Below are 16,152 nucleotides of genomic sequence, written 5' to 3' on the forward strand. Positions count from 1 at the left end.
GGGATCAATAACTATTATCCCTGCCCCCGCTCCCGAGGTTGTAGACGAGCCATCCACGTAAATTTTCCACTCCTTTTCGATGGGTATCCTGGTGGTTTCTCGGATGAAATCCGCTAACGCTTGTCCTTTGACCGAGGTACGGGGTTGATATTGGATCTCGTATTGTCCCAGCTCGATGGCCCATTTAACAATTCGCCCTGACGCGGTAGGTTGACCTAGGGTCTGCCGAAGGGGTAAGCTTGTGCGAATCACCATGGTATGCGACAGGAAATAAGGCCGGAGTCGTCGCGTAGTGAGGACCAGTGCGTACGCTATTTTCTCGACTTCCGAATATCGGCTTTCCGACGTAGTGAGGATCTTACTAGTATAGTAGATCGGCCTTTGTTGATTATTAACTTCCTTGAACAACACCGAACTGATGGACTCATCGCCCACTGACAAGTATACAAACAGGGTTTCGCCCTTTTCAGGGGTGCTAAGGATCGGCAAGCAAGTGAGAGATCGTTTTAATGCTTCGAATGCGAGCTGGCATTCGGTGGTCCATTCGAACTGAGCGGTTTTCCTTAGTACTTTGAAGAAAGGCAGGCTCTTATCAGCCATTCGCGATATAAACCGAGCTAGGGCTACGACTTTTCCTGCCAAGGATTGGACTTCCTTGATGGAGCGAGGAGGTGTCATCTGAAGTACGGCCTCCACTTTATCTTGGTTTACCTTGATGCCTTCCCGATTAACAATGTATCCCAGGAACTTTCCAGCTTGTACTGCGAATGCACACTTAGCAGGGTTCAACTTCATCCCATATAAACGAAGAGTTGCAAAGGTCTCAGCTAGGTCTGCGAGATGCGTAGAGCGCCTCTTGCTTTTAACTAACATGTCATCCACATAAACTTCAATGTTGCGTCCGAGTTGGGCCCGAAACATCCTATCCATTAATCGCTGATACGTGGCTCCCGCATTTTTCAGGCCGAAAGGCATCACCACGTAACAGTAAGTCCCCGTGGTGGTGACAAAACTTACTGCTGGCTGGTCCTTTTCGTCTAGCGGAATTTGGTGGTATCCTTGCGAGGCATCCATCATACTAAGTAGCTCGCATCCAGCAGTGGCATCTACAAGCTGATCTATGCGAGGTAAAGGATAATCGTCTTTCGGGCAAGCCTTATTTAAGTCCCTGAAATCGATACACATTCGCCATTGGCCATTAGCTTTCTGTACTAACACCGCATTGGACAGCCATGTAGGGAACTGAATTTCCCGGATGTGTCCAATTTCCAGAAGTCGTTGAACTTCCTTCTGTATGATTTCGTCTTTTTCGGTACCGAAGTGTCGTCGTTTTTGCTTGACGGGCCTGCACTCGGGTCGTAAATTGAGCCTGTGTACAGCAGTTCGCGGTGATATACCGGTCAAATCACTTGGTTGCCAAGCAAAAATATCTTCATTAGACCGCAATAACGCTATCAACTCATCCCGAAGGGGTGGTTCTAAATCCTTACTTATCCGGGTTTGTTTCATCATTCCAGGGACGAGGTCGATTGTCATCAATTCGTCCATGGGTTGTACATGATTAACTTTATCCTCTGGATCAACTCGGGGGCGCTTCTCGTCTCCCAAGTCTTCTTTGGTGAGAGTATCGCGTCGGCCCTTCTCTGCTATCTTAACCATTTCGACATAACACGATCTCGATTGGGCTTGGTCACCTCTGACCTCTCCTACCATCCCATCAACCGGGAACTTAAGCTTTTGATGAATGGTCGAAGGGACCGCCCGAAAGGTATGTAACATTGGTCGTCCTATCACGATGTTATACGAGGTCGGCGACCCCTCAACGATGACAAAATTGACAGTTTGAGTGCGTGTTCGAGGTAGAGTTCCTATAGTGACAGGGATTTTAACTTGTCCAATCGGCGTCAGGGACCCTCCTGTGAACCCAAATATCGCTGTGGTGACGGGAAAAACCGGGAGGTCAAGCTCCATTTGCAGGAAACACTCGTAAGATATGACGTCCACCGAACTTCCGGGGTCAACGAAGGCGCGAGCGACATCGTATCCTCCCACGTTAATCGTGATGAGGAGAGGGTCGCAGTGAAAATCATCTAGGTCTGTTTCATCTTCAGGACTGAACGAGATAGTGGGATAGTGACGGTACTTCGGTGTAGAAATTTGGCAAACTTCATGATTATTTTTTAGGTTACCGAGATGACGTCTCCTAGCCCGGTGAGTGTCTCCTCCTGTAGGACCTCCTGAAATCATCTGAATGTACCCTCTTTTCGGCGCTGGCGGTGGGGGCGGTGCTCGTGGCGGGTTCCCGAACTGGGCTTCACGTTTTTGCCCCCGAGGTGAATCTATCTTCACAAAATCCCCAATCTTGTTATCCCTGATGAGACGTTCCACTTCGTCTTTCAGATGTGCGCAGTCGTCGGTCGTATGTCCGTATTCGTTATGAAAACGGCAGAAAGTACCCAATGTCGGATCTCGACGGGGGGCTCCGCGAGCAGTTCGAGGCCACCGCAGATCGGCTCTCTTCTCGATCGCGTATAGCACCTGGGATAGAGGAGCTGTAAGGGGCTGGTATGATTGGAACCGAGATCCCTTAGCATCCGGGACAATACTCCGACTAGGAATATTGGCATCCCTGCGAGGTAACATGGGCTCCTTGCCTCTCTTTACTTCGCTGACCCGTACGTTTGTGGCTTGGTGAGATTCCTCCACTTTCTGTTGGCGGGCTTCTTCTAAGTTAATGAACCTAGATGCCCTTTCTAATAAGTTATCGAAATCAGGTGATGGCTCCAGCGCTAGAGCTCGGAAAAATTCATCATCTCTCAACCCTTGTGAAAGGGCCGCCATGAGCACCTCGTCACTGGTAGTCGGGACTTCCAGGGTGGCCGAGGTAAACCGTTTGATGTAACTCCTGAGGCTTTCCTTCTCCTTCTGGCGGATGCTGAACAACGATAGGGAGGTTTTCTTGCACTTTTTCGAGCTGGCGAACTGGTTCATGAAGGCCTTAGCAAATTGTTCGAAAGATTGCATGCTCCCGGAAGGCAACAAACCGAACCAGGCCTGCGCAGGCCCGGCTAGGGTGGTGGCGAAGGCACGACATCTCACCCCTTCCGTGAGCTGATGAAGTGATGCCGTATTGTTGAAACGGCTTAGGTGTTCGGCGGGATCTGATGTGCCATTGTACTCGAACGAAATGGGTCGGTAGCTAGCGGGTATGGGGTCGTCATCGAGGTGTTTTGCGAAAGGGCTAGATCCCACGAGATCTCGCATTGACCTGTTCCGTAAGGTCTTTAATTCGTTCATATCACGTCTCAGGCTGTCTACTGCGGTCCTGACTCCATGACTGTCGCCTCCTCGATTTTCCGAATAACTGTCGCCTTCGTCATCAGTTCGCCCCTCGTTCAGAGAGCGTCTCAGATCCCTTTTGGGTCGGTTATCCTGAGGTAAGGATTGGGCGTAATTGCGGATGGCCGTGGTGATCATGACTTCTACTTCATCTCGGGTGTACGTGCGCTCATCAGGGGGTGGAGCCGGTGCTGTAGCCGGTCTTTTCGAAGCAGCCCCAGCGCTCTGAAATTCAAAAGAAGGGCTTCCTGAAAAGAGAGGGACTCGTCTCTCTTTCTCGGGCGTGAGCAGGCTGCACCCGGACTTCTCCCTCGAGGCAGGCGGCGGATCAACGCCAGGTGTATCGTGAGCTGCTGCTTCCAGCTCCTTCTGTAGGTTTCGGGTAACCGTGTCTTCTCCTTCCATTTTTTCTCCACGTTCTTAGCTCAGATCTGGACTTCCGGGGGTAGATCCGATTTTTCCCGGAAGCTGTTTTCCCAAAACTTCAAGATTTTCCCACAGACGGCGCCACTTGATTTGGTCCGTAGGTCTTTGTCTTCCTCAAGCCAGCTCTGTCCGTACTCCGGGTGAAATAAACCTGCAACGCCGGGAGGGGTTCCCGGCGGGAAAGCTCCGACGATCAAGTCAGTGATCGGAATAGAAAGATGTATATGCAATGTAATAGTGATTAGTGTAAAAAAAATCTCATCCCTTTGTGTGTGTGTTGATTCTCTTATTTATAGATGAGGAAAGCTTGGCCTCCAAGGCTTTCCTTTTTTAGGGTTTCTCTTTTCCCCCAAGTCATGTATCTTGGGCCTGTATTGTCCTGGGCTCGCCTTACCTCGTTTTGGTATTGGGCTAGCGAGTTAAGGTACTCCCACGTAGTTCCGGAGTTCGCGCCATACGACGACTTCGCTCACGGTACCGAGCTAAGACATCATGGGTTCTTCATTATGGGCCTATCGTATTGGGCTTACCCTAATGGGCTTATGTTTATTTGTTAATTGTCAAACAAGCCCGTATCAGATTCTAAATTGTGACTAGTTCTATTAACAATCTTAAAAACGTAATATTTACTATAGATGGTATAAATCTAACCACATACTTGCATATTTACACTTACAGATAAATCTTTATAAATTACTACAGTCGGTACCAACAAAATTCTATTAATTTAGTGATATATTAAATTATCGAATTAAAAGTTAAGCACATTGTCACTGAGTCGGGACCTGAATAAATTATTGTTTAAGCGAAGTTACTATTGTATTTGTATAAATATATTGTAAAGCAAAAGGAAATGGTGTACATTACATACCAAATTAATGTTGCAAAAGTTGAACACATCAATTCAATTAGGTCTAGTTCATCAATAATTGAGTGAATAAATAAATAAAACGAACCAAAAGTTTCCATGCAACATAAGGGTATTTTAGTCAAATCACAATTTCATGGTCTCTCTTCCCTCTTTTTTTTGAGGCCTTTAAATACCACTCCAATCTGCTTCCACTTAATCAAATCAAAAAACAAATCTTCTTCCCAACTTTCAATTTCTCTCTCTACAAATCCGAACACCCTTTTCTCTCTCTAGAATTAATTTTTTCACAGAAAAATGGAGCAAAATGTACCGATTGTGGCCAAGAAAATATGGAAGATGGTTCGAGTAATTTATTACATGTTGAGAAAAGAAATATCCAAGGGTAAATTATTCGCCGATCTCAACATGATGATGAAGCGTGGCAAGATCGCCGGAAAATCAGCCATTAAAAATCTCATGCTTAACCACCACCACCACCACCACGCCGCCTCCCCTTCCACCTCCGGCCGCCGCTCCCACGATTATGAGTTCAGCTGCAGTAGCAACAGCCCCGCCGCCTACTACCCAAAAAAGCGCAGACACTCAAAATCGGCGCAGCCCAGTGAAGAAGACGTCTTCAGACGACTTTGTACGAAATGTAAACCCTTGAACATCAAGTCTCTTAAAAGTCTTCACTCTAAAATCAGGGGAACTAGCCAAGACTCTAAGATTTTCATCTATTCCAACCTTTCTTTGCACCTAGTTGGCCAACAAACGGTTACTTATCTTAATTAACAAATATGAAAATTAATCACAATCTAATGGAATACTACACTTACATATGATTGAAACCAACGACGGAATTCTTTGTCCTGTAACTGTTGAATTCGCCATTGGTAAGCAGGATCACTCGTTGAGATTTTATTCTTAACGGTCTCTAAATGCTCCCTACGAAAAGGGTATATATTTTAAAATATTTCAATGAAAACTATTGAAAATTAAAATACCATATAGATAACTTACTCAATGTAAGGTTGAACTTCGTCACAGTTGAAAAGGCAATAGTTGTGTGCCTTCTCCATTAAATCATAATTGAGGACTTTGTACTTAGGATGTACATCACTATCATTTGATACTCCCGAGAATATTGAAAATGCACTTTGTGGTTCATCATCACAAAGTGTAGCTGAGGAGTTTTCGGTGTATAGTGAGCAAAAGTTTAAGCATTCCTCAGTGACGTAACATTCGGCAATAGAGCCTTCAGGACACTTTTTATTCCGGACAAAACTCTTTAAGTGGCCCAAATATCTATGTCAAAGGAAATTTTCTAAAGATTAGATTTTATTATAATAAGCTAATGGAAATTAAATATGACATCAGCTCTTGAAAAAATTATAAATACCTCTCTATTGGATACATCCATCGATAATGCACCGGTCCGGCAACCATTGCTTCATGAGCTATGTGAACCGGCAAATGCATCATCACGACAAAGAATGATGGGGGGAACAATTTCTCAAGATTGCATAGTACTTTTACAATATCAGAGTGTAGTTTTTGAAAATCTTCAACTGTGTTGGTTTTGGAACATAAGCCTCGAAAAAAACTACACAATTGAATAATAGTACAAGCCATCTTGTTAGGTAACCCGACATTCCGAATTGCCAATGGAAGCAATTGTTGCACCAATACATGATAGTCGTGGCTCTTCAGTCCCCCTACTTTGTCTTCATTCACACAACGGGCTATATTGGATGCATAGCCGTTAGGAACCTTAATGTTTGATATAACATCACAAAGCGATTTCTTAGACTGGACAGACATCTTGTGATACTTCCCAAGTTTTGGGACTAGAGTGGGAAACCGTGGACCAATCTTACCAGATGGTGGTTTTTTTATTTTTTCAATGTCCTCCTTTGCATTTTCAAAACCATCATTTTTGCTAAGAAGATTTAGTAGCCACTTTAGTAGCAATTCCCCAATATTCTTCTCAATATGCATGACATCCAGGTTATGACGTATCAAATTATCTTTCCAATAAGGCAATTCAAAGAAAATACTTCTCTTTCTCCATTGAGAATCTCTATGAACTGCTTGGCCTACGCCAAATACAACATCGATTCCCTCCGTTTTTGATAAGACATCATCCCCGGATGGTGGAGGTGGTGCCCCTTCCTCTGGAAAGCGGCTATGTCCCATAAAACATTGTTTGTTTGACTTGTACAAACGCTCAGATACGGTATCTTCAGCACAGCTAGGACAAGCAAGATAACCGCTCGTGCTCCACCCCGATAAATTACCAAGTGCCGGGAAGTCATTAATAGTCACAAGAGGGCCGCTCGCATATTAAAGTACTGTTTGGTGGACATATCAAAAGTTTGAATTCCCGAAATCCACAACTCCTTCAGCTCATCTATCAATGGTTGCAAATAAACATCAATGCCATTTTTAGGTCCCTTGGGACCAGAAATAAGCAATGACATCATCATATGAGAACGTTGCATGCACAAATTTGGTGGCAAATTGTAAATCATTAGAATGACAGGCCACGTGCTATACTTGCTACTTAATGATCCAAAAGGATTGAAACCATCTGTAGCCAAACCTAGCCTTACGTTTCGGGATTCCAAAGAAAATGACTCATGTTTCTTATCGAACTCTTTCCACGCATCGGAATCAGCAGGATGCCTGAGAACTCCATCGTTACATCGAGTCTCCGCATGCCATCTCATGTTAATGGATGTTCTCTCACAGATAAATAAACGCTTAAGCCTCGGAATCAAGGGGAAGTGTCGCAAAACCTTTTTCGGTACTCTTTTGCGGCGAGTGGTTGAAGAGCTCGGCTGGTTGTCCATGGAAGTCTTCCATCGTGAAGCATTGCAGACTCTACATGAATCTAAGTCTGTATCATCCTTCCAGAACAACATGCAATCATTCTCACATGCATCAATTTTCACATAACCACACCCCAATTTCCCAATCAACTTCTTAACTTCATAAAAAGAGTCGGGAATATTTAGACCAGGAATTTTTTTAATTAGTTGGAGTGTGTCTGAAAACGTCTTATCGCTCATCTTGCCTCGAGATTTAATTTTGTAGAATTCCAACACGAATGAAAGTTTAGAATTTTCTTGGCATCCCTCATATAGAGGGATGCACCACTCTTCAATGAGTTTACGAAAATCATCAACTTCCGGTGTGGATTCTTCCAATGGTTCGTGTTGATCAGGATGAATACATGCTTGCAACAATTCTTCCATGTTCTCACGACCGCTCGCACCATCAGTTTCATGATTCACCTCTTCAACTTCAGAAATTCTGAAATCAGCAGCTTCATTTGTTTCACAAACCTGATGCCCGAGACGATATTCTTCCTCAGACTCTAGGTGCATTACCCATTGGCCTAAACCATAAGATTTATCCCAACCCCTCCAAAGTAAATGTCCATGGACAAATTCCCGATCCCCAATTTTTCTACACTCACAATCTCGACATGGACATCGTATTTTATTATCAATCGCAGCCTTATTAAAAGCAAAATCCAAAAATTCTTCACAACCCTTTTGAAATGCATCTAATCGATGATCATCTATCAAAACCCAACTCCTATCCTTTGCCATTTTGTAGTAAGTAAATATTCTTACTGATGCTGGTAAAAAATAGCATGACAAATATTTCAGTTATTCAAATATTTCTTTTATTAACATAATAATCATATAATCAGTTTTACATAATTATTGATTTATTTATAAATCAAGTGCTAAAAAGGATTATTCAATATTTAATAAGTATTTTTAATAAATGGAAATGTAGATTGTCTTCTACTATTTAGAATGCATAAAAATTGGAAGGAAGAGATAAGTTGCATCATATAAGTTTGCGTTAACATGCGACAACAAAGTTGAATGAATACACAAAAACTTTGTCGTGGTAAAGATGAGGGAAAAGATAATTTCTTACTCGAGAAAGTCTAAATGTGCAAAACTTGCGCTTCCCTTTCCAGCTATACTTGATTAGTTGTGTTCCTTTCTTCAAAGCAATGAATACCTTCAGTCAACAAGTCAACAAAATTAAGAGAGTTGTTCATAAGTGCATTATCAAATACACCCCCAATACACCCCAAAATCACCCCAAAATCACCCCAAAATCAGCAAATACACCCCCAAAGCAACATTGAGAGATCTTTCTGTCTGAACAAGTAACGTAAGTGAGCAAAGAGGCGAAAGATAGCATTTATAGAACTGTACATCAATAATCAAGATATACGGGCTAGGGCAAATATCAATGAATTCAAAGGTTCAACAGTTTTTCACCCGATTCCACAAATCGAGCTACCTAACTAATCTAGGTTTAGGGTATCCAAAATCCAGAACTCTAGATGCATATTAATCTGGTGTAAAATCCAACGAACCAAGCTACAAATCTAGTCAATCAATTAAATTCTAAACGAACAAAATTTATAAATTGACTTAAGAACCAGATTCCCACACACACACACACGCACACACACACGCACACACACACATTATAAATTCTAAACGAACAAAATTTCTATGGCGTATTTGACTTAGCTACCCCAAAATTCTACAGCCATCACACATTTGTGTATTTCACAAGAAAATCTCAAATAATAACCAGATTCCCACACACACACACACGCGCACACACACACACACACACACACACACACACAGACACACACACAATTAGAAGCATAATCATACCTCGACAGTCAACGATTCCACCAGAGCTTTCACAGACGAGGCGGCGGCAAGGCAACGGCAGAGGCGGCGGCAACACACCGGAACAGAGATCCCTAACAGTAGAGAGAGAGAGAGTGAGAAAAAGATGGAGGGAGAGAGAGAGGGAGAGAAAGAAAGGGGGAGTTTGATGGCGTAGATTACAAATTGGGAAGTTTGGTGGCCGGTGATGGTGGAATCGCGCCGGCAGAACGACGCCGCCACCGGCGACGGTCGAGTCGGACAGAGAGAGAGAGAGAGAAGAGAGAGAGAGAGAGAGAGAGAGAGAATTGAGAATTGGGCTGAAACGAATTAGGTTTTTAACCCAATTGTTTTATGCGACGAATTCCTAAGAATCGACGCAACAATGAAATAAAAAAAAATCTTAAATTAATTACTTGCGTCGATTACATTTAAATCGTCGCCACAAAAAAATAATAAATTAATTCTGTTGCGACGTTTATAGATTCGTAGCAATCTGGGCTCCAAAATTTGGAAAAGAGAAAACACTTGCGACGTTTCATATACATATTCGTCGCAATATTTATTAAAAAATAATAAAAGGAAAATAATTTATTCTAACTGCGACTATTTCTTAAATCGACGCAACGGAAAAAGAAATAAATGCAATTTGTTTGCGTCGTTTAGTCACAATTCGTCGCAGGTAACATAATAAATAAAATAAAAATTATTCTAATTGCGACGCAATACATTTCGTCGCAGGGATTGAAAAAAAAAATATTTTTTTTCAAACCTCTAGCGACGATTATCTGTATTTCGTCGCTAGAATATAATTTAAAAATAAAAAAAATTTACTTTTCGCGACGTTTGTCGCTTTTTCGTCTCAAAAATATGTGAAAAATTATTTTGTTTTCTTGTTGCGACGTTTCTTTTCAGATTCGACGCAAACCAGCGACGATAATCGTGGTTCGTCGCCAAGGTTTTGAATCAAAAGCGGAATTTAAACTGTTGCGACTAATGTAGTTGGAATCGTCGCAAAATTGCGACGATTTGGATTTAGTCGCAAATTTTAACGTCGCCAGAACTGTGTTTTGGCCTAGTGGACCTAATGGCGGCGGCGGTAGAGATGGTGAACAGCGCGGCGGCGGCGTCGCCGGTTCTGCCGGGGTTCGGGCCGAGCCCGAATGTCAGGAAGTTGAGGGTGACGGACTCCCCATTTCCATTGAGGGACGACGTTGATGAAGATTGCCACGTGGACGAAGCTGCTGAAGTGTTCATTATGAATTTCTACAAGGATTTGAGGCTGCAAAATTCCAAGGCCTACTATTTGGGTTATTGTTGATAATTCTTGAATTTTTCGGTGTGATTTTGTAATTATCCGGTTTTTCATGTACTAGAAAAATAAATAAATAAATAAAATATTTGAAAATGATACTCCGTTAAATCGTGGTTTTTATTCTATCACATATTCGGTTTTGGTTTCGGTTTTGGTTTCGATTTCTACATCATGAAATACACCATACAGGTGTACATCATTGATCTACATATTCTGAATATGTAACATCGACAAGATTTTGATCAAGATCTAGTGCTCGATCAATGATCAACTTGTTTAACATAATATTACATATTATGTGCGTGGTAATTCAAAATTTTAAATATATTTTTGGTCGATTGATAAAAATATAATCATTTTTTAATAAGCCGATCGATCGGGTTAGTTGCCAACAATAAAATTGATTTTGATTCCAAAATTCGGGAATTGCAAGGCTCGGTTGGGTCGACGCTGTTTTTAATCAACGATACGAAAATCGGAATAGCAGATCAGCTCAATGTGTAATTCATCTGGTAAATTTGAATGTAATTCATGTTACCTTTCTCTTAAGCTTAATTTGATTGGAGATTATTAAAAACAAATAGTTGCAAGGGCAAATTACGGTAACCCCTGAGGTATGGTCAAATTACGAAAAGACCCCTCTTATTTTGGTAATTACAGTCACCCCGCTCCTTTTAAATATTTTTACATAAAATTTATGTAATTCGGTTATTTACCGAACCAAATCGTATATTTAGTTCGGTAAACGGTATCAAATGTTGGCGTACCGAAATTTCGGTTCGGTTTTACCGAATTAACATCCTTAAATTTACCTCAGGAGGGGTATTTTCATAAGATAATAAATAGTTAATTGATGGGTGGCTGTAATTACCCAAATAGGAGGGGGGTTTTCGTAATTTGACCATAACTCAGGGTTGGCCGTAATTTGCCCATAGTTGCAAAATGAAAAGAGAAAGAAAAAAAGAAAGAAAGAAGAACCTGAAACAAAGATCCAAAAATTAGAAAAAGAAGAAACTGAAACAAAGATCCAAAAATTAGAAAAACAGAGGTACGGAATGCCCACAAACAACATGTTTCATGCATGAAACAAAAGCTAAAGAAAGATCAAACAACGGAGGTTTTGTGCAATAAACACGGATCGAAAATAATAAAAAGAAGAAAACATTTGGTTTCGTTTCTCTGCTTCTAATGAAGCTATGAACAAGAAGAAAAAGTCAAACAAAAGACCAGTTGACAAACATGAAGCAGAAGCAATGTGGATTACCATCTTCATCTAGAACCTTCCACGCCACGGATCTCTCGTACGAAACGGGTCTGCTCATGCTCGACAAACATATGCCACCTTGGAGAGTCGCAAAACCCTGTCCGAAGAAGCAGCCAACAATGTAAGAACCCCCTTTAACCAAAAAAAAAAAAAAATTCAGAATATTTGATGGAAGAACGGGGAATCCTTTTGAACAACCCGTTATAATAGGAAAGCCTTATATCTTGAAATTAATTCATCCGTAAGGTGTTGGGTTAAGTCCCGCAACGAGCGCAACCCTCGTGTTTAGTTGCCATCGTTGAATTTGGAACCCTGAACAGACTGCCGGTGATGAGCCGGAGGAAGGTGAGGATGACTACAAACTCTTTTTTTTTTGAAGATCCGCTATAATAGTGAAAAAGATTTCTGCATATACGCCCAAATCGATCAATAATATTAAAATCTGATAAATCAGCCCGAACCGGCTTAGTAATGGGATGCCCTAGTACGTTGGACATCCCGCCTTTCTATGTTCTATAAATTTTTATATAACTATTGAGAGTGAAGATATTCGACATAATGTCAATATTCCACCCCAAAGTTTTCTTTTAGTTCAAAGCGGGATTGTTAACAGTACCCTTTTAAGAGAATGTTAATAAATTCCAAAATTCATTTCGCCGTCCAGTAGCGACAACCGTCTTTTTGATTGGTACCGCAGTCGCTCTTTGGGGAGATCTTTCATATCTTTCGATAATATGGGGTAAAAAAGCCAAAATAAGTGATTTTAGCCCTTATAAAAATAAAACTGATTCTTAAACCCCTTTCACGCTCATGTCACGTCGAGGTACTGCAGAAGAAAAAACAGCAAAATCCGATCCAATTTATCGTAATCGATTAGTTAACATGTTGGTTAACCGTATTCTGAAACACGGAAAAAAATCATTGGCTTATCAAATTATCTATCGAGCCATGAAAAAAAAATTTGTGAGAATTATTAATACCAATTTTAGTATTTTGATTCCTATTGGTATCAATCATGATCCAGGCCTCAATATCGAGTTTTTGTCTCAGATAAAAATTGAGAATTTTCCAATTAAAATAGGGTAAATTACAAACACCCCCCTGAGGTATGACTAAATTACAAAAACACCCCTCTTGTTTGGATAATTACAACCACCCCCCTCAACTCATCAAATTTAGTGGAATCTTTGAGATTATATGGAATATTATCACTTTTGTACCCGTTTTATCCCATTCAAACTCTACATTATGAAGCAAGATGACCATAATATGTGATTTTTAGCTTGTATATATCAGTTTGTGGTGCATCGGAAACTGTATTTTTTACACAAAGAGTACAAACTAGAGCACATTTCACGGAATCTAGATGACCATGTTGAATTTGGCACCATAAAGGTAAGAAAAAATCATAGTTGAGGGGGTAGATGTAATTATCCAAACAAGAGGGGTTTTTTTGTAATTTGACCATACCTCAGGGGGGTGTTTGTAATTTACCCATTAAAATATTTTCTAACGACATTTTGTCCATATATAGAATATCAATATTTTCTAGTGGGGCGGGGAAGGAGCCGCCACGGCGGGTGGAGGCGGCGGCGGCGGGGTGGTGGTGGAACATGAGGTGTTGAATGGCTGCTTTGCCGGCGATCTTGCCGCGTTTCATGAACAAGGTGAATTCGACGAGTAGTTTGCCCTTTGAGATTCCTTTTCTCAACATCAAGTACACAATTCGGATGGTAGGTTTTGCTCCAATTTTTTTTTTTTTTTTTGTTTCTTTTTTGTATTTTCTGATGATTTTTTAGGTTTAATTTGTAGAGAGAGAGAGAGTGTGTGATTATTGAGAAGAAAGCTATAGATTGTTTTTCATGGGATGAAGCATGAGAAACGAGAGTGGTATTTAAAGGCCAAGGGGAGAAGAGGGAAGAAAGATGACAAATTATGTTTTTCGTCCCTCGTGTTTACCTCCATTACATATTTGGTCCTCCTTATTTATTAAAATAGATTTAGTAGTCCTAATATTTTACCTATTTAACATTTTTGGTCATATCAGTTAATTTTTCATTAGTACTAACGCAATCGAGCATGTGCTCCCATCGCTGTCTTAATATATGGACGGGATTAACGGAAAATTAATGAAGGAATATTAAATTATTGAAATATGAGGGACTATATATATTTTTAATTATATGAACCAAATGTTAAATCGAGGTAAACTTAAGGAAAAAAAACGTAGTTTTCCCTCAACTAATTAACATACCGTACTTGCACGGAAATTGAACTCCTCAACTTTTCTTGTTTTTGCTTTAAATTTATTTTTTGAATTTCGGAGTTATTAAGGGTGAACGATAATGAAATATGGGCATCATAAATAATTAAATATGTCCATTTTGGGTAGAGTACGAACCTTTATACCAACTTTATCAGTACTATAAATTTAATAAATCCCCAAAAGTATTTAGGAAAATATTTTTATTTTCTAAAGTTATATTTTAACTTAAAGTTTAATATTTAATTAAAAAACACAAGCTTAATTATTAATTATTGAGCCAATAACTTGGTGGCGGACTTGCTAAAGGTTTACTTATCAAAGGAGGTTTGATCTCACTACTAAACATGTCATTAACAAAATATTAATTAATTAAATTACTAATTAAGAAAAAAAAATCTCAAATGAGATCTCTATATCTTTTTCTTTTTTTTTGAGAAAAGAGATCTCTATATCATTCGCTAGATAAATTAAATGGTTTTCATTTAATTAATTAATTGTAGTCTAATAGTGCTGCTTTATTACTATTACTTAACACAGCCGCTGTTAACGACTTTAATTATTATATATGTTAAACATGGCTAAACAGCCTGTTTAAAGTTCAGATCACCCACTCCATTGACATAAAAAATCTTTGTTAAATTATTTTATATATGTGTGCTCTGAATATTTCAGAATCATTTTTTTTTATTAGTTATGCTTTCAAGCATTTGAAAATTTATAAGATAAATGAGTTAATTAGACCATTCTTAGGGCCATGTTAGCCGGAAATTAAATACTTTTTGACCAAATTGTTGTAATTTAGTATTGCAAATGGAAATTGTTGTAATAACTCCAACCAATTGGATTAGGGTTTAGACGTTTAATTAGTCTTGAGACCACATGAAAAATTTCTCTTGATTAGTAGCATTTCATGTGTATTTTATGTCGAAATTTTTATTTAAATAAAATTATTTAATGTGAATGATAAATATTTAAAATAATTAACGTAACTATTTTTTGTAGAAGTGTTTTGACACCTATTCAAGGGAGAAATGTTTAATTTCCGTAAGGGTTGCGTGAATCGATCATAACCGTTAAAAACTACGAAATAGATTCCCATACGTCTCATTTTGTGAATCCGATTCGAAATAACAATTCGAATTTTCTCCTTTCTTTATATTCGAAATAACAATCCGGATACTCTTAGTATAATATTTCATATTTCGATTCAGTTGTTGTATCTTGGAAGATGTTTACAAAGAGTGAAAAATTAATATAGAGTTCGATGATTTAATATTGACAACATAAATAAAAGTGTTGATGCAACTACTATTTGGTAAAGAGCAATGTATTTAAATATTTTCTAAATATGTATATGTAATTAATTTGTAATAATTGAACCAAATTCTTCGAACTATAAACTGATATATTTTGTATCTTTGTCATATAAGTGGTGTTTGCAAAAGGTTATTTAGAAGCATAAGTCAGTAATTGTAAATTAAGCTGATTGATTAAGTGCTTAATTTTTAAAAGCTGGGTATTTGTAAATTAGTTGAAAAATCAACTAAAATATTAATAACATGTATATGTGTGCTTTAATTTTAAAATTATTTAAGAGATGCAAAAGCAAAAACGAGCATAGGAAAGTACTTAATAGTCTATCTTTTAAATTTTTTTGCAAACACCACCGTAAAATCCTTCAACGTATCAAAATCCACAAGAGATGAATATGTTGCTTTCTAGGGTACATGCATGTAAAAGCCAAGCCAAAATTTTATTATGAATGAAATTTAAATAAAGTTGGGAAAGCAATGAAGCACAAATACTAATTAGTTGTACTTAAATAATAATTAGTTGTACTTGTACATATGTTTATAAATGCAAAAGGTGTATCCCACTTTGCTAGAGCATGAAACACAATTATACTTCGATCTTTCTTTCTTTCTTTTATTTTCTTTATCTTTTTTTTTTTTTTATTGGTTTATTCCAAAA

At 39.3% G+C, this 16,152-nt stretch overlaps 2 protein-coding genes across 2 annotated transcripts; one reads left to right on the forward strand and one right to left on the reverse strand.

The window, feature by feature from the left end:
- Positions 1–4,699: 4,699 nt before the first annotated feature.
- On the reverse strand, positions 4,700–6,937 carry LOC148770965 (uncharacterized). Its single transcript, XM_088816618.1, has 3 exons — positions 6,018–6,937; positions 5,639–5,923; positions 4,700–5,563 (listed from the first exon to the last, which is right to left on the reverse strand). Exons 1-3 carry the CDS (start codon positions 6,812–6,814, stop codon positions 5,434–5,436), a joined length of 1,212 nt encoding a protein of 403 aa, XP_088672744.1. The 5' UTR covers positions 6,815–6,937; the 3' UTR covers positions 4,700–5,433.
- LOC105972276 (uncharacterized) lies at positions 4,837–10,778 on the forward strand. Its single transcript, XM_088816619.1, has 3 exons — positions 4,837–5,248; positions 7,657–7,663; positions 10,416–10,778. The coding sequence occupies exons 1-3, from the start codon at positions 4,931–4,933 to the stop codon at positions 10,655–10,657; spliced, it is 567 nt and encodes a 188-aa protein (XP_088672745.1). The 5' UTR covers positions 4,837–4,930; the 3' UTR covers positions 10,658–10,778.
- Positions 10,779–16,152: the final 5,374 nt, after the last annotated feature.

This window comes from Erythranthe guttata, chromosome 4 (genome assembly GCF_056151865.1).
Source record: "Erythranthe guttata isolate IM_541 chromosome 4, IM_541, whole genome shotgun sequence".
In the NCBI taxonomy this organism is placed as follows: Eukaryota; Viridiplantae; Streptophyta; class Magnoliopsida; order Lamiales; family Phrymaceae; genus Erythranthe; species Erythranthe guttata.

Bases quoted from the DNA above. Each gene is read 5' to 3' on its own strand.
- LOC148770965 (XM_088816618.1), bottom strand. From the start codon at position 6,814: ATGGGACATAGCCGCTTTCCAGAGGAAGGGGCACCACCTCCACCATCC. The intron at 5,924-6,017 runs GTATTTATAATT...CCTTTGACATAG, and splicing joins TGGATGTATCCAATAGAGAG to ATATTTGGGCCACTTAAAGA. The intron at 5,564-5,638 runs GTAAGTTATCTA...CCCTTTTCGTAG, and splicing joins GAAGTTCAACCTTACATTGA to GGAGCATTTAGAGACCGTTA.
- LOC105972276 (XM_088816619.1), top strand. From the start codon at position 4,931: ATGGAGCAAAATGTACCGATTGTGGCCAAGAAAATATGGAAGATGGTT.